General features: G+C 51.0%; 1 protein-coding gene across 1 annotated transcript in view; it reads right to left on the bottom strand.

Annotated features, from left to right (window-relative positions):
- Nucleotides 1-949: 949 nt before the first annotated feature.
- The window catches only part of LOC147090611 (TSC22 domain family protein 4-like), a 60,122-nt gene continuing 42,860 nt past the window's right edge, over nt 950-18,211 (bottom strand). Inside the window, exon 4 of the mRNA XM_085977380.1 lies at nt 950-1,037. Coding sequence (XP_085833506.1) covers nt 965-1,037 — 73 coding nt within the window. The 3' untranslated portion in view covers nt 950-964. The remainder of the gene's footprint in view (nt 1,038-18,211) is intronic.

The raw sequence follows: 18,211 nt of genomic DNA on the forward strand, positions 1-18,211 counted from the left end.
CAGCTAAGTGGGGGAAAAGGTCCCACCTTGCCCACCAACCTGCGTTCATTCATAACGTGGCTCCCCTCACAGCGCTCTCGCCTCCCGAGTCAGGTCGTCGTGGGCTTGAGCCCCGCTGCAGAACTCGAGCACACAACCTGACACTTCGAGGGAAAATAAAATAAAACTAGCATTCCTATCGTGCCTTTCACAACCCCAGAACGTCTCAAAGTGCTTCACAGCCAATGAAGTACTTTATTTATTTTATTTATTTATTTATTTATTTTTACGTGCACTGTTGTAGTGCAGAAAAGCGCGGCAGCCAATTTGCAATTTGACCGCAAAAAAAATCCAGGCTGACTCTCCCAGTGCAGTGCTGAGGGAGCGCTGCACTGTCGGAGGTGCCGTCTTTCGGATGAGACGTTAAACCGAGGCCCCGTCTGCCCTCTCGGGTGGATGTAAAAGATCCCACGGCCACTATTTCAAAGAGGAACTGGGGGGGGGGGGGTGGGGGGCGTTCTCCCCGGTGTCCTGGGGCAATATTTATCCCTCAATCAACGTCACTGAAACAGATTATCCGGCTTGTGGGAGCTTGCTGTGCGCAAATTGGCTGCCGCGTTTCCTACATTACAACAGCGACGACACTTCAAAAATGACTTCATTGGATGTAAAGCACTTTGGAACATCCTGAGGTCGTGAAAGGCGCTATATAAATGCACGTCTTTCTTTTTAAACTTAAGAAATAGGAGGCAGGAGTAGGCCGTACGGCCCCTCGAGCCTGCTCCGCCATTCAATAAGATCATGGCTGATCTTCTACCTCAACTCCACCTTCCCGCACAATCTCCATATCCCTCGATTCCCCTAGAGTCCAAAAATCTATCCATCTCTGTCTTGAATATACTCAACGACTGAGCATCCACAGCCCTCTGGGGCAGAGAATTCCAAAGATTCACAATATCAACACAAGTTCGGCCCCTTTCTCCACTTACAACTGATGCACACTTACCATGGCTTGTTCGATCTTGTTGTCAATGGCAACCATGCTGCTACTGGAACCGCTAGGGAGAGAAACGAGAACAGCAGTCAGTCAGTGAAAGCGGAGCGAGAGGTGGCACAGGGCGTATCTCCGACATATGCAGGGTCGCCCAGTCTGTCACCGGGAATCGGCTCCGGGGGGGCAGAAGGCCCACCAGCATCTTCACGCATTCAAATCAGTACCTCCTGCGAGTTTAGCATCTCGTGAAGTGGTGCGCCGATAACAACCTGGCCCTTAACATCAAGAAAACCAAAGAAATCATTGTGGACTTCAGGAGGTCTAAAGGCGGAAGTCACCCCCCCATCCACATCCATGGGGCTGTGGTGGAAAGGGTGGACAGCTTTAAGTTCCTCGGAGTCCACATCACGGAAGACCTCTCCTGGTCCCTCAATACCTCCTCTCTGGTGAAGAAGGCCCAGCAGCGCCTATATTTCCTAAGGAGGCTGAAGGGATGTAACCTGTCACCCCTGATCCTCTCTAACTTTTACCGCTGCACAATAGAGAGCATCCTGACAAACTGTATCACAGTATGGTATGGCAGCTGTAGCTACTATGACCGGAAAGCCCTGCAGCGGGTAGTCAAAACTGCCCAACGCATTACCGGCACCCGGCTACCGACCATAGAACACATATACCAGAAACGCTGTATACGGAGGTCACGGACCATCATCAAAGACCCTACCCACCCCAGCCACAGTCTGTTCGCCCCCCTGCCATCTGGGAGACGCTACAGATGCATTCGCACCCGAACGACCAGATTTAGGAACAGCTTCTTTCCCAGGGCTGTCATCCTACTGAACTCCACAAATAAACTCTAAAGCCTGCACATCTGCCAATGCACTTTATTATGGTTATGTTTATGTTAATGTATTACAAGCCAAATGAATGTTGAATGTTTAAATGTCTTAATCTAAATGTACACTCTCGGAAGCCGCAAGCCTACATTTCGTTGTACTGCACTTGTGTACTAACAATGACAATAAAGTTGATTATTATTATTTAGGGCAACACTTGGTACTGTGGCTCCACTCGTCTACCCATTACACCAAGGACAGGGGCTCACTTCTTCACTTTACATTTAAAACGGTGTGAAACATTCCTTGCTACAGCTATGCAAAGCCCCGGTTAGACCACATCTGGAGTTCGGTGTACAATTCTGGGCCAGGCACCTTAGAAAGGAGCGCAGACCCACCAGAATTTTTACCCGGGCTCCAAGGGTTAGATTATGTGGAGAGATTACATAAAACTAGGCTTGTATTCCCTGGAATATAGAAGGTTAAGCGGTGATTTGATTGAGGATTTTAGGATTTTGAAAGGGGGTAGATAGAGAGAAACATTGTCCGCTGGTGGGGGAGTCTAGGACAAGGGGACAACACTTTAAAGTCAGAGCAAGGCCATTCTGGAGAGAAGTTAAGAAACATTTATTCCCACAAAAGGTGGTATAAGGCTGTAACTCTCTCCCATAAAAAGCAACAGAAGCCAGCTCGATTAGTCATTTTAAATCGGAGATTGATTGATAAGGGATGAAGGATGTAGAGCCAGCAGGTGGATGGAATTAAGATACAGATCAGCCATGATCTGATTGAATGGCGGTACAGGCTCGAGGGGCTGAACAGCCTCCTCCTGTTCCTATGCGATATATTCAGAATGCAACGGGGACTCGCCTGCCTGTGGTCACCAAAGCTGCAATACAACTAAGCTCACTGGCTCCGCGGGTCGCTCTCTCGCGCCTCTGAGTCGGAAGGTCACGGGTTCGAGCCCCGCTCCAGGGACTTGAGCCCCTAATCTCGGTGCAGGACTGGGGAAGCACTGCACTGTCGAGAGACGCTGCCGCCTCTCTGGTGAGTTGTTAAACCAAGACTTATTCTGCCGGTTTAGGGGGGACGGAAAAGATCCCATGCAATGTTCCCCTTTAAGCCGGACGGCCGCGCAGCGCTTTGGAGCTCCCACTTAGCCGGCTCGCCAATGGGGGAAAAACTGCGGTATTTTGAATGGGCCGCACACCAAAAAAAATTAAAGGGCGCTGTTTCGAAGAGCCGGGGATTCGGCTGGAGGCGCCAGCAAATAAAAAAGGACACCAGATTAACTGCTCATTCATCTCATTTGCTGTTTGTGGAAGCTCGCTGTGCACAAATTGGTTGCCGTGTCTACCTCCTGACTGCAATATTTGGGAACCGTGCAAGGTGCTGTCCCACGAGAATGCACTTTGGAAGCAATCAGTGGGCGTAAACTGCTTTGGGACGACCAGAGGAGGCGAGAAGCTGCTGTGTAAATGCAATGTAAATCAAGGCTGTTGGAGCTTTCGCTTTTCCAGCAATGTAAGCGGCCTTCCTTCGGCCGTCACTGTAAACGGGGAGCCCGAGGTGTTGCTGGAGCCGAGAGGGGGGTCGGGGGGATAGGTTAAAACCATCAGCTGATTAGTACAGGGGAGGGGGGAATGTTGTACCCGAGGCCAGTTTCCTCATGATCAATCGCCCCAATGTCTCTCCATATAACGGAACAGCAAAGAATTGGAGAGCGCGCGAAGCGGGGGGGGGGGGGGTGCGTGAGAGAGGGTGCGCAAAAGATCCCATGACACTACTTCAAAGGGAGTTCTACACTACAGAAGTACTTCAGCAAAATACTGCAGATGCTGGAAATCCAAAATAACAACAGAAAATGCTGGAAAAACTCAGCAGGCCAGGCAACATCCGTGGAGAGAAATTAGAGTTAACGTTTCGGGTCGAACCCTTTTTCAAAACTGTAAAGGAAATGAAATAGATCGAAAGGCAGGGCTGCGACAGAACAAAAGAAGTGAAGAGACATTAAGAGGTATTCAAAACCAGACGAGATGGTGATAGGACTAGTGGAGACAAAAGACGGCTCTAGATTAGGTGTGAAATGTTCTGGCAGAATGGGAGACAGCTGCCATGTGGGAGAGAGAAAAAAGGGGGGGGGGGGAAAAAGAGAGAGAGGGGAAAACCAAAACAAAGGTGTGGATAAAAAATAAGTAAAAATGTAATAGGGGCCGAGGTTATGATCTGAAATTGTTGAACTCGATATTGAGTCCGGAAGGCTGCAAAGTGCCTAATCGGAAGATGAGGTGCTGTTCCTCGAGTTTACGTTGAGCTTTTGAAGTACAGAAGTACTTCATTGGCTGTAAATTGCTTTGGGATGTCCTGAGGTCATGAAAGGCGCTGTAGAAAAGCGAGTTCTTGCGTTCCTTTAGTTCAACAATTGATTCTTTGTTTACTGGCGTCCCACGGTGCCTTCATGTGTTAAATGTGCGAAATCTACCCCTCCATTCAACTTTACTTTTACCTATTTTATACCTTCCACTGTTGACAACCCTTTGTCCCTTCCAGGGTACAGTACAGCACTGTCTGCAAGAATTTACGTTCTGCCACTGGTCGTCCCGTGAAGTGGCCCACGCAAGTGGCAGACGGTTTAGCTCATGTTTAAAAAACAATTACGATCGCTACCGCACTTCAGGGCAAGTGAGGAGTGACTGAAAAAGCACCCTGAAGTCAGGGAGCCAATGCTGCGCTCTGCGCTCTGGTGGTGCTATGAATGCTTCTCCAGGACCACTCCAAGCAGCTCGGGTCTGAATACAAGGCAGGTTTCAATACTCGCCAGGGATGCAGGGCATCGAAGGTCACCGAGCCGCTTCATTGGCGAGTATTTATACGGTGCCTGCAACAGTATAAAACTTCCCTGAGGCACTTCACGTCAAGAAAGACACACTGGGCAACAATGTTCCCGGTGAGCTGTGTTTCGTTCTGCGCGGCCTGCTCCTTTTAATGTGCGGTCCCTTTAAATTTCTGCGCCTGCGCAGTATTCACGGTCAAAGCCGGCGCGGGACCGTGCAGATTACTGTGCGGCCGCGCCCACCTTAGCGGGAACATTGCTGGGCAGCAGTGGGAGGCTACGGGAGGTGGGCTTTTTGAGGGGGGTTTCAAAAGTGGAGGAGACGGGGGTTCCAGAGGGCAAGGGCAAAAACGGCCAAAGGCTCTGCCACTGATGGGAGAATCGCGGTGGGGCGGTGGGAAGCAGAGGGATGCACAGGGAGCCAGAGACCGAGCACCAAAGGGTCACGACCATGGCAGGTTTGTGCGAATGCCGCGTACAGACGGCAAAGGAGCGAGGACAGCGTTCAGACAACGCGGCCCACACGGGCAGGACCGTGAATGCAGGAACTCTGCCCAGTCGATGATGAGCCGTCTGGGGCCCGACCTGTCCAGAGTCCCTTCTCAGCCGCAGAATAGTTAGCACGTCAATCATTCCCCAGGAGATTCCACCCCATTTCAGTTTTCTTCACAAGATCTTGAGCACAGAGTTCAGTCGACCACAAAGCTGCACAGGTTTCAGGCGCAAGTGTGCAGAGTTTCACTGCCAGCTCAGCCCCAACTAGTACAAGATTATTTATTTTGTTATTCGCCTTCATCTCCTTCCCTGCCCTCCAGAGGGCAGCGACTCCGAGGCCTCGCCCCTCCCCGTCTCTGTAACCTCCTCCAGCCCGAAAACCCTCAGAGATCTCTGCGCTCCTCCAATTCTGGCCTCTTGCGCATCCATGATTTCCATCGCTCCACCACTGGCGGCTGGGCCTTCAGCTGCTGAGGCCCTAGACGCCGGAATTCCCTCCCTAAACCTCTCCGCCCTCCGCTAAGAGGCTCCTTAAAACCTACCTCAAGCTTTTGGTCACCTGCCCCAATATCTCATGTGGCTCAATGCCAAATTTTATTTGATAATCGCTCCCGTGAAGCGCCTTGGGACGATTTACTACGTTAACGGCGCTATATAAATGCAAGCTGCTGCCGTTTTGCGAGGCTGCACAGGCTCCAGCAGCCACCCACGCTCGAGCCCTTCCCAGCAGGGCGACACTGGACTGCAATCGGGATCGGGAGGAGTCACCCCTCCCCGACTGGTCTCGAGGCAGAACGTCGCAACTCACACAGTCACCCTGAGCAGAGATCGCTCAACTCAGCACAGATCGGGGGGGAGGGGGGGGGGGGGGGTTGCAACATTGTCAAGCCATCACAACATACTGTGGCATAGTGATTAGCACTGTTGCCTCACAGCACCAGGGACCCGGGTTTGAATCCGGCCTCGGGTGACTGTCTGTGTGGAGTTTGCACATTCTCCCCGTGTTTGCGTGGGTTTCCTCCGGGTGCTCCGGTTTCCTCCCACAGTCCAAAGATGTGCGGGTTAGGATGATTGGCTATGATAAATTGACCCCTAGTGTTAGGGGGATTAAATACGTGGGGTTACGGGGATAGGGTGGGATATGTGTCGGTGCAGGCTCGATGGGCCGAAATGGCCTCTATCTGCACTGTGGGGTTTCTGTGATTCTGTGATACTGGTGTCAACCTTGGCTCAGTGGGTCGCACTCTCGCCTCCGAGTCAGAAGGTTCAAGTCCCACTCCAGAGACTTGAGCATATAATCTAGGCTGACACTCCCAGTGCCAGTGCTGAGGGAGTGCTGCACTGTCGGAGGTGCCGTCTTTCAGATGAGACATTAAACTGAAACCCCATTTGATCTCTCGGGTCTACATAAACTATCCCACGGCCACCATTGAAAGAAGAGCAGGGCAGTTCCCCACCGGTGTCCTGGGGCCAAGATTTAATCACATCATTAAAAACAGATGATCTGGTCTTTTATCACTTGCTGTCTGCAGGAGCTTGCTGTGCACAAATTGGCTGCCGCCATTCCTACATTACAACAGTGACTACACTTGGACTAGAACTGCATTGGCCGTAAAAGCGCTTTGGGATGTCCGGAGGTCGTGGAAGGCGCTTTATAAATGCAAATTGTTTCTGCAATATCGGGGGGAGGTGTGTAGGGAACGCCAAATGCACGCTTGGTTATTACCAGAACAGATACCATAAAGTCCATCGCAAATACCTAACCCAGCAACGGTTACCCTTCACTTTGGGATACGGTGCTGCCTGAGAGACAATACGGATGGCAGAGCAGCTACACCCAGACTCTGAACGGAGATATGACTCGGTCAGAGGCTGCTCAGGCCAACTGCGGCGGTACATGAAACATCCCAAAGCCCCCTGTAAATCTCATCACAGCCTCTGGGGAGCTACAGTCCTCAAGCTCTCCGAAACCACCACACTAAAACGGAATTATTATTTTTTGCATTCATTTTTGGGCGTCGCTGCCGAATCCGGCATTTATTGCTCCATCCCCAGTCGCCCTCGAGAAGGTGGCGGTGGTATTGATACAGCGGAGTGGCTCGCTAGGCCACTTTAGAAGGCAGTTAAGAGTCAAACACTTTGGTGCGGGGACTGGACTCGCCTACAAAAAAAAACTTGCATTCCGATAGCGCCTTTCACGACCACCAGACGTTCCAAAGCGCTTTACAGCCAATGAAGCACTTTTTGAAGTGCAGTCACTGTTGTAATGTAGGAAACGCAGCAGCCAATTTGCGCACAGCAAGCTCCCACAAACAGCATTGTGATCATGACCCGATAATCTGTTTGAGTGATGTTGATCGAGAGATAAATATTGGCCCCAGGACACCGGGGAGAACGCCCCTGCTCTTTTTTGAAATAGCGGCCAGTGGGATCTTATACGTCCACCTGAGAGAGCAGACGGGGCCTCGGTTTAACGTCTCATCCGAAAGACGGCACCTCCGACAATGCAGCGCTTCCTCAGTACTGCGCAGGAGTGTCGGCCTGGATTTTTGTGCTCAAGTCTCTGGAGTGGGACTCGAACCCACAACCTTCTGACTCAGAGGCGAGAGAGAGCGCGATCCACTGAGCCACAGCTGACACTAGAGGCCAAACCGGGTAAGGAAGACAGGTTTCCTTCTCTAAAAAGGACATTGGTGAACCAGTTTTTTTTTTTTTTTTTTACATCAATCCAACAAATTCATGCTCGCTTTTACCAACAGCAGTTGGTTTTTTGCAGATTTGTTAAACTGCATTGAAATTCTCAAACTGCCATGGTGGGATTTGAACTTGCGTTTCTCTGGATTACTAGACCAGCAACATAACCACTGAGCAACTGTAGCCCTAGCAGTGCTCCCCCGCCCGAGTTCATCCCGCAATTGCTGCTGTTCATTTACTTCCCATTTTGAAATGCACCATGGCAGCACGGTGGCATAGTGGTTAGCACTGTTGCCTTACAGCGCCAGGGGCCCGGGTTCAAATCCGGCCTCGGGTGACTGTGTGGAGTTTGCACATTCTCCCCGTGTTTGCGTGGGTTTCCTCCGGGTGCTCCGGTTTCCTCCCACAGTCCAAAGATGTGCGGGTTAGGTTGATTGGCCATGATAAAAAATTGGCCCTTAGTGTTAGGGGGGATTAAATATGTGGGGTTACGGGGATAGGGCTTGGGTGGGATGGCTGTCGGTGTAGGGACCGGGTGCTAGGGCTTGGATGATCAGCCATGATCTCGTTGAATGGCGGAGCAGGCTCGAAGGGCCGAATGGCCTACTCCTGCTCCTATCTTCTATGTTTCTATGAAATCTGTGACTGCACGCTGACCGTTTTGCTTCTCATTTCCAAATCGGTCCCCGCATCCGCTAGCCAGTTCGATCGCTTTATTTTGCAATCTACAACTGCGCCCTCTGACCAGTCTGCGCTTCTCATTGGGAAATCTGTCTCCAGATTCTGCAACCAGTTCACCGCTTCTCAGTTTGAAATGTGACTGCATCCTCCAACCTGAGGGGCCTCGATAGAGTGGATAGGGAGGACCTATTTCCCTTAGGAGAGGTTGATAACCAGGGGGCAGAGATTTAAAGTAATTGGTAGAAGGATTAGAGGGGAGTTGAGGAGAACTTTTTTCACCCAGAGGGGTCTGGAACTCACGGCCTGAAAGGGTGGTAGAGGCAGAAACCCTCATCACATTTAAAAAGTACTTGGATATGCGCTTGAAGTGCCGTAACCTGCAGGGTTACGGACCGAGAGCTGGGAAGTGGGATTAGGCTGGATGGCTCTTTGTGGGCCGGCACGGACACAATGGGGAAGAAAACCTCCATGGCGTCAGCTGTGGCTCAGTGGGTCGCACTCTGACCTCGAACTGAGGAGGTCGTGGGTTCGAGCCCCGCTCCAGAGACTTGAGCGCCAAAAAAAAAAAAAAATCTAGGCCGACACTCCCAGTGCCAGTACTGAGGGAGCGCTGCACTGTCGGAGGTGCCGTCTTTCGGATGAGACGTTAAACCGAGGCCCCCGTCTGCTCTCTCAGGTGGGCGTTAAAAGTCCAATGGCACTTATTCGAAGAGGAGCAGGGGGGGGTGTTCTCCTCGGTGTCCTGGGTCAATATTTATCCCTTGATCAACATCATTTAAAAAAACAGATTATCTGATCATTATCACATTGCTGTTTGTGGGAGCTTGCTGTGCACTTTAGGACGTCCTGAGGTTGTGAAAGGCGCTATATAAATGCAACCGCAGCCTAATATATCAACACCCATCCCCCCACCTCTCTGCTGCGGACCAGTCAGTGAGGAACTAGGATTTCACTTTGTCAGAGTACCGCGGGGAGGGTCCGAATCCTGTTGCTGAAGGGGCCTTACTGAAGGGCATTAGAAGCGATGTGTCAAGTTATTGGCGGCGATTTTAATCCCAGAGAGTCACCGGTGGCCAAGAAATGCTTCATGTTTTCCGTAGCGCAATCGGGGAGACTTCACAACTGGTCTAAGATTTGAGCATCCTTCTCCACGTCTGAGCATACTCTCAGCTCCATTCTGTGCTGCAGGACAGCCTCTGTGAGCGTGCACACACGGGAAACGCACGTACGAGAGTCTCAGGTCTCCGGTCTCCTGTCCTCTGTCCTAAAGCAACAGCAACAACTTGTATTTATATAGCGTCTTTAACATAGTAAAACGTCCCACGGCGCTTCACAGGAGCGATTATCAAACTAAATTTGACACCGAGCCACATAAGGAAATAGTAGGGCAGATGACCCAAAAGCTTGGTCAAAGAGGTAGGTTTTAAGGAGTGCCTTAAAGGAGGAGAGAGACGGAGAGGTTTTGGGAGGGAATTCCAGAGCTTATGGTCTAGACAACTGAAGGCACGGCCACCAATGGTGCAGCGATGAAAATCGGGGATGCACAAGAGGCCAGAATTGGAGGAGCGCAGAGATCTCGGGAGGGTTGTAGGGCTGGAGGAGGTTAGAGAGATAGGGATGGGGGTGAGGCCATGGAGGGATCTGAAAATAAAGGATGAGAAATCAGCCCACTCCTTGACTCGTTAGCAGATTCAACAAGTTAGTTTTATATAAAAGGACCTGCTCTCCTCTTCCGCACCCACCCTCCCCCCTCCCCAATACTGGAATCTATTCCCGTCAACCTTAATTGAACCGTGCTGCCAAGCAACTTGCAGGTTGCTAAGCAGTAGCAAAGCCAACGACAAATCACAGTTGAAAGGAGCGAGTGAGCACGACAGAGGTCCTAGCACCGACACTTGCATCCACTACCAGGGTCCGCCATTAGACATAGGAACAGGAGGCGGCCATTCAGCCCCTCGAGCCTGTTCCGCCATTCAATTAGATCCTGGCTGATCTGTATCTTAATTCCATTTACAGGAAACTTTTTTTTTTTTTTATCCGGCACCGACGTGGCGCCGGTTCATCAAAAATTCCAGATAACCGAAAGCTATAGTAAAAGATACGAGTAACAAACCCTGTTGCTTAGCAACAGCTTCAGAACAATGGCCACAAGTTCCAAGCGTCTCTGTAGCTTAGCAACAGCTGCAGCCACACCCTTGCACAGCAACAGATCGAGGAAGGCAAGTAATAAAACTTACCTGAACCTACTCCTGAATTTTGCCGGTTAACTCAGATTTCCGGTTATTTAGGTGCCGGTAAATCGAAAGTTTCCTGTACCCACCTTGGTTCCGTAACCCTCAATACCCTTGCCCAACAAAAATCCATCAATCTCAGTTTTGAAATTTCCAATTGACCCCCAGCCTCGACAGCTTTTTTTTTTTGGAGGAGAGAGTTCCAGATTTCCACCACCCTTTGTGTGAAGAAGTGCTTCCTGACATCACCCCTGAACAGCCTGGCTCTAATTTTAAGGTTATGCCCCCACGTTCTGGGGTAATCTCATGACATATACATCCTTTCTAACTGGAGGCTCTTGTCAGGGTGCAGTTCCATGGATGCCAGCAGCCACCACTCCCCCCCCCCCCCCCCCCCCCCCAAATACCTCGCTCGGGATAACAAGTGTACCATATTGCAAGTCTAGGGGCATCACCGCCGAGCCCCGATCTGGTCCACACTCACCTGCACAGCCCAATAAGAGATAGCGACAACGAGTAGGAACTCTGGCCGATTTCCCCCTGCCCCAACCCAGGAACACCGATGTGCGATCACAGCTTTCCCTCCTACCCCCCAACCACAGAACGGACTACTCCGTAAGGAGATCAAAGCTGCAGCTACCCCGGTCTGTTTGATCAATGCCACACCAGCTAGAGGCCACTTAAAAAAAAGAGTTCATTCCAATTGCTTCCTCAACTGGTCCTTCGACTCATACCTATATAATTCTAGGCGTCAGCCGTGACCCTTGCCTCTGAGTCAGAAGGTTGTGGGTTCAAGTCCCACTCCAGAGACTTGAGCCCATAATCCAGGCCGACACTCCCCCGTGCCAGTACCGTGGGAGCGCTCCACTGTCGGAGGTGCCGTCTTTCAGACGAGACGTTAAACCGAGGCCCCGTCTGCCCTCCCGGGTGGTGTAAAAGATCCCACGGCCACTATTTCGGAGTAGAGCTGGAAGAATTCTCCCCGGTGTCCTGGGGCCAATATTTATCCCTCAATCAACATCACTAAAAACAGATTATCGGGTCATTTATCACATTGTGGGAGCTTGCTGTGCGCAATTTGGCTGCTGCGTTTCCTACATTTACAACAGTGACTACACTTCAAAAACAATCAATTAATTAGCTGTAAAGTGCTTTGGGATGTCCTGAGGTTATGAAAGATACTGTATAAAGGCAAGTCCGTTCGATCTCTAAACACTGGATATAAATAGCTGTGCGCCTTCCCATCTGCGGACAGATTCCGACATAACATAAACATAAGTAGGAGCAGGCCATACGGCCCCTCGGGCCTGCTCCGCCATTCAATAGGATCATGGCTGATCCGAACCTAGACTCACGTCCACTTCCCTGCCCGCTCCCCATAACCCTTAATTCCCTTATCAGCTAGGAAACTGTCTATTTCCTTTTTAAATTTATTTAATGTCGCAGCTTCCACAGCGCTCTGAGGTAGCAAATTCCATAGATTTACTACCCTCCGAGTGAAGAAGTTTCTCATCTCAGTTTTGAAACCCCTCGCATTGCACTGGCCTACTTAGCCCTTTACCTGTGGAAGAAGAGTAGGAGCGACAGGAGGTTTGTGTCCACGTTGCGGTTATAGCTCTTGCTTCTCGCTTGGCTGAGGCGGTCCGCACCGGCGCTCGGGCTGGCCTGGCCCTCGAGCCCTCGCTGGCGGCGGCTCGGGGACGACACCCTCAGGTGGTGGTGGTGGTTGTTGTTGTTGCTGGAGACGCAGCAGCCGCGGAGGCGAAGGTCGGACATCTCGCGGGCCGACAGCATGGCCTTCCCCAACGGGGTGCCCAGGAAGGCTTCACCGGGAACTTACCTGCGTGGGGAGGGGCTTCGCCCGAGTGTCACTGCGGCTTCGATGGAAGGGCAAGCTTCCAAAGATGAACCGGCTCGGCTGATCGCAAGCAGGGGCGCGTCCGGAGATGGACGCCCACTCCGCCGTCGGCGGGACAGTGGGGCGCGGAGAGGGCGGCTTTTCACCGGGAGGCCTTTGAACAGTCGGGAGGAACACACGGGGCCCTTCTCCCCTCGCACCCCGTCGCAGTCTGGCACCACGGCGCGATTGCAATCGGGTTTTCTGCACTGTGACTCGGAGGCTTTTGTCCTGACACTACCAGTCCAGGTTCCCCGCACTCTTAATATTCACAGCAAGCACGGCCCCATCAGCCCACGCTTTTCATCGTGACTGGCTGGCAAGGAACAAGATACTCCCACCGTCTTCTGTGCTGACACTGCGCCAAGCTGCAAGATCTCTCCAAACCCTTGTGTGTTTTTTTTTATAAAAGCCCTACATTCAAAGACATGCAAAATAACAACAGAAAATGCTGGAAAAACTCAGCAGGTCAGGCAACATCCGTGGAGAGAAACATGCTATCGATATTGAAAGGAATATAGGAGCAGGAGGAGGCCATTCAGCCCCTCGAGCCTGTTCCGTCTTTCAATTAGACCATGGCTGATCTGTATCTCAACTCCATTCACCCGCCTTGGTTCCGCATCCCTTAATACCCCTACCTAACAAAATTCTATCAATCACAGTTCTGAAATTTTCAATTGACCCCCAGCCTCCACAGCTTTTTGTTTTGGGGGGGGGGGGGGGGGGGGGGGGGGGGAAGCGTAAGTGTCCCAGGTTTCTACTACCTTTTGTGTGAAGTGGTGCTTCCGGACAGCACCTTGAACGGCCTGGCTCCAGTTTTAAGATTATGACCCCTTGTCTGCTCTAAGCTGTGCGGCCGCGCTAACTTGGCCGGTCCTGTGCAGCCCGGGACCGGCTTTTCCAATGTTAAGTTCCGCGCAAGCTCGAAACTGCGAACGGGCCGCTCAAAAAAAAAATGAAGGGGAACATTGGTTACACCCCCTTGTTCTGGACTCCCTCACCAGAGGAAATAGTCTCTCTCCATCTACCCAATCAAATCCTTTAATCATCTTAAATACCTCAATTAGACCCATCCCTAAATCTTCTATAGTCAAGGGAACACAAGCCTAGTCTATGCAACCTGTCCTTGTAATTTAACCCTTTTAGCCCCGGTATCGTTCTGGTGAATCTGCCCTGCACCCCCTCCAAGGACAATATATCTTTCCGGAGGTGCGGAGCCCGGGACTGAACGCAGTGCTCCCGATGGGGTCTGACCAGAGCTTTATATAACTGTAGCATAACTTCCACCCCTTTGTGTTCCAGCCCTCTGGAGATAAAGGCCAACATCCCATTGGCCTCTTTGGTTGCTTTCTGTACCTGTCCATTGGCTTTTAGTGACCACTGTACTCGGACACCGCAATCTCTCTGCGCCTCCAGGGTTCCTAGCATCTCACCATTTAGAAAATACTCCGATCTATCTCTCTTCGCCGTGTGATCTCTGAAGACTGCGCAAAAGGGGGTTAAGCATTAATGTTTTGTCGTCGTTCTCCTCCCCTGCTGGACTTGCACTGGGTTATGGTCCACCAACATTGGGCCTCTGGTGCGGAGCTCAATTGGCCGTCGCAGCACATGCAAACTTAGACAGAGAGGGGGCAATTTTAGTCTCTGTTTAAGTTCCACCCGATCCTGTGGGATTCCCGCCCGGAGAGTTGGATTAAAATTATCTTCCCGGCGCGTCAAAAAGGTGTATTCCACTGTGCGTCAGCCGTGCCTCAGTGGGTGGCACACTCTCTCGCCTCAGAGTTGGACGGTTGTGGGTTCGAGTCCCGCTCCAGAGACTTGAGCACAAAATCCAGGCTGACACTCCCAGTGCCAGTGCTGAGGGAGCGCTGCACTGTCGGAGGCGCCGTCTTTCAGATGAGACGTTAAATCGAGGGCCCGCCTGCTCGCTCAGGTGAGTGTAAAAGATCCCACGGCACTGTTGGATGATGAGCAGGGGAGTTCACCCGGGTGCCCTGGGACCAATATTTATCCCTCAATCAACATCACTAAAACAGATTTGGATCCCTCAATCAACATCACTAAAACAGATGATCTGGTCATTATCACATTGCTGTTTGTGGGAGCTTGCTGTGCGCACACTGGCTGCATTGACTCAGTGACTCATTGACTGTAAAGCGCGTTGGGACGTCCTGAGGTGGTGAAAGGTGCTATAGAAATGCACGTTCTTTCTTTTCCAAGACAGAGGGGGGGACACGAAGGATATCCAACTCACTGATCGGTGCAGTGGGATCGGTGGGCCCGGGAAGGTGTGGGATCGGTGGGCCCGGGAAGGTGTGGGATCGCCGGCATAGGACAACTCAGCTCCAAAGCAGCCCAGCCGGTATAACCGAGTACTTTCCATCCCGCACCAAGATACAGGCATCCTTGCGGCGGAAGCCATTTCGGAAGCTCCGTGAACGCACGCTGCTGACTTGCGCCGCAGCCATCGGCAGGGTCTTGGGCCAGGCCAACGGACGGGGGGGGGTCCGTGCTCGGAGTACAAAAACTGTGCCTTCTATAGCCCAGGAAGCGACAAAAGATGGGTATCCGACGGGTCATGTCAGGTCAGTCTGTAATTTGACTTTCAGTAAGAATGGCCTGTCCCCTGTGCTGCAAATTCTATGGAAATGGATTAACGACTGCCCTCTGATAGCTTACCAAGGGCACTTGATGCTAAAACACGTTAACCAGCGCGCCAGAGGATGAGGAAACCCTGCCCTACTACATGGTTTGGATCACGTTGCGTTTAGTGTGGGTTTAATCTGCAAGCGGCTTGAACGCCCCTCCACGCAGGAGTTAACCTAGTCTGCAGTAAACAACTTTCCTGCTTACGACCAGAGTGGCATTTGAGTGCACAAAAGAGCCTTGGCCCGGTCCCTTTGAAATGGTAATTGAGTTCATTAGAAGTGGCTGTTCTTGAGCGTCAGTGGGACGTGATGCAGCCAACAAATAAGGGGGCCCGCCAGAGAGCTGGTGTGCTGAGCAACTGGGGGGGGGCGCATACAGAATCACACCCAAGGAGGGGCTCGCCAAAGAGACTACTTAAAAAAAACTTTAATCCAGAACTTTAAAATTAAATCAAGATAACCCCGCAGTTAGTCGCAGAATGCTGGTTGCAAGTTCCAGCGGACTCATCTCTTGCGCACCCTCCAGCAGCCCCCCCCCCACCCACCCCGCAACATTTTCCTCCAGCGACGTAAGCGCAAACATCTAGGTCGACACTCAGTGCAACTGAGGGAGTGCATTTCTCAGGACTGCCCAAAGCACTTCACGTCTAATGTGGGTCGCACTCTCTCTCTCTCGCCTCGGAGTCAGAAGGTTGTGGGTTCGAGTCCCACTCCAGAGACTCGAGCACAAAAATCTAGGCTGGCGCTCCCAGTGCAGTACCGAGGGAAGCGCTGCACTGTCGTCTTTCGGATGAGGCGTTAAACCGAGGGCCCCGTCTGTCCTCTCAGGCGGACGTTAAAAAATGAGACGCGGCCACTATTGGAAGAAGAGCAGGGGGAAGTTCTCCCCGGTGTCCTGGCCAATATTTAATCCCTCAATCAACATCACAAACAGATTATCTGGTCATTATCTCACTGCTGTGTGTGGGAGCTTGCTGTGCGCAAATTGGTTGCCGCGTTTCCTACATTACAACAGTGACGACACTTCAAAAGTACTTCATTGGCTGTAAAGCGCTTTGGGACATCCGGAGGTCGTGAAAGGCGCTGGAGAAATGCAAGTCTTTCTTTTCTTTCTACTTCTTGAAGTGCAGTCGCTGTTGTGTAGATAAACACAGCAGTCAATTTGCACAGAGCAAGGTCCCACAAATACAGGAAACTTTCGATTTACCGGCACCTAAATAACCGGAAATCTCAGTTAACCGGCAAAATTCAGGAGTAGGTTCAGGTAAGTTTTATTACTTGCCTTCCTCCATTTGTTGCTGTGCAAGGGTGTGGCTGCAGCTGTTGCTAAGCTACAGAGACGCTTGCAACTTGTGGCCATTGTTCTGAAGCTGTTGCTAAGCAACAGGGTTTGTTGCTTTATACGGAGCTCTCAGCTCTCCCTATCTTTTACTATAGCTTTTGGTTATCCGGAATTTTTGATGAACCTGCACCACGTCGGTCCCGTCCGTGCCGGATAAAAAAAAGTTTCCTGTAGCTATTTAAGGAATGGCCAGCTTGTCTCTTTTTGAAGGTGTTGGCTGAGGGAAGGCGGCTGGCCAAGGCACCAGGAGATCTCCCAGCTCTTTGTCAAAGGGTGCCTTAAGCATCCAGCCTGAACCACTGGATCGGGCAGACGGGCACCTTAGTTTACCATCTCATCCAAAAGGATGGCACCTCTAACAATGCATTAGATCATCTTAGACTCTGCGTTCAAGTGGGGCTTAAGTAAAGAGTTGCATTTGCTGGAATTTAGAAGGTAAGGGGAACTGATAGTGGAAATAGTTTCTCTCTCTCTACCCTGGTTGGGGAGTTTAGGACTAGGGGGGCATAGCCTAAAAGTTAGAGCCAGGCCTTTCAGGAGTGAAGTTAGAAACACTTCTACACACAAATGGTGGTAGAAGTTTGGAACTCTCTTCTGCAAACAACAGCTGATGCTAGATCAATTGTTAATTTTAAATCTGGATTAACAGATTTTTGTTAACCAAAGATATTAAGGGATATGGGGGCAAAGGCGGGTAAATGGAGTTGGGTCACAGATCAGCCATGATCGAATTGAATGGTGGAAAAGGTTCTAGGGACTAAATGGCCTCCTCCTGTTCCGATGTTAAACCCACAAACCCAGGGCCGAGTGGAGTACTGAAGGAGTGTCGCACTGTCCGAGGTGCAGTCTTTCGGATGAGACGTTAAACCGAGGCCCTGTCTGCCCTCTCGGGTGGGCGCGAAAGATCCCATGGCACTATTTCGAAGAAGAGCTCGACTCAGCTGCCGAATGAGCCAAGCTTGATGACGCTTCCTTGCTTCTGTGCCATAAATTTCTTTGATTCTCTGACAAAAACTCAATCACAGGCCAAAAAAAAATCACCCAATGGGATTTGAGAACTGACCCGCCCAAGCACCAAACAATAGGTGAGCCTGCGCCGAACACGTGCAGCTCACTAACCCGCCAGGCTGAAACCACCCCACGCAAAGCAGATGCGTCGAGTGAAAAACTTGCCGAGGATCAGATTCAAGTGCAGTGTAGGAAGGACGCACAACCTGAGGAAAGTGGAATGTGTAAAGAAGAACTGATCCTGGGAGATTCTAAAAACAGATTGGTCTCATGTACCGTGAGGGGTATTTTACAGGAGAAATGGAACTTGTTGGGAGGTGGCTTTCGCAATGAGGAGATGTGGAAGTCCAATTTGAGGTCAGAGAAGATGGAGGCCAAGAACATGGCTATAAGGAAAGAAAGACGTCCCATAGACTCAGGACGCCCCAAAGCGCTTTACAGCCAATTAATTACCTTTGAAGTGTAGTCACTGTTGTAATGTGGGAAACGCGGCAGCCTATTTGCGCACAGCAAGCTCCCACAAACAGCAATGTGATAATGACCAGATATTCTGCATTTTTTTTTATTTTTTAT

The sequence above is a fragment of the Somniosus microcephalus genome, unplaced genomic scaffold (assembly GCF_052327205.1).
Source record: "Somniosus microcephalus isolate GS21.2 unplaced genomic scaffold, FLI_Smic_1.0 unresolved_chr4, whole genome shotgun sequence".
Taxonomy (NCBI): Eukaryota; Metazoa; Chordata; class Chondrichthyes; order Squaliformes; family Somniosidae; genus Somniosus; species Somniosus microcephalus.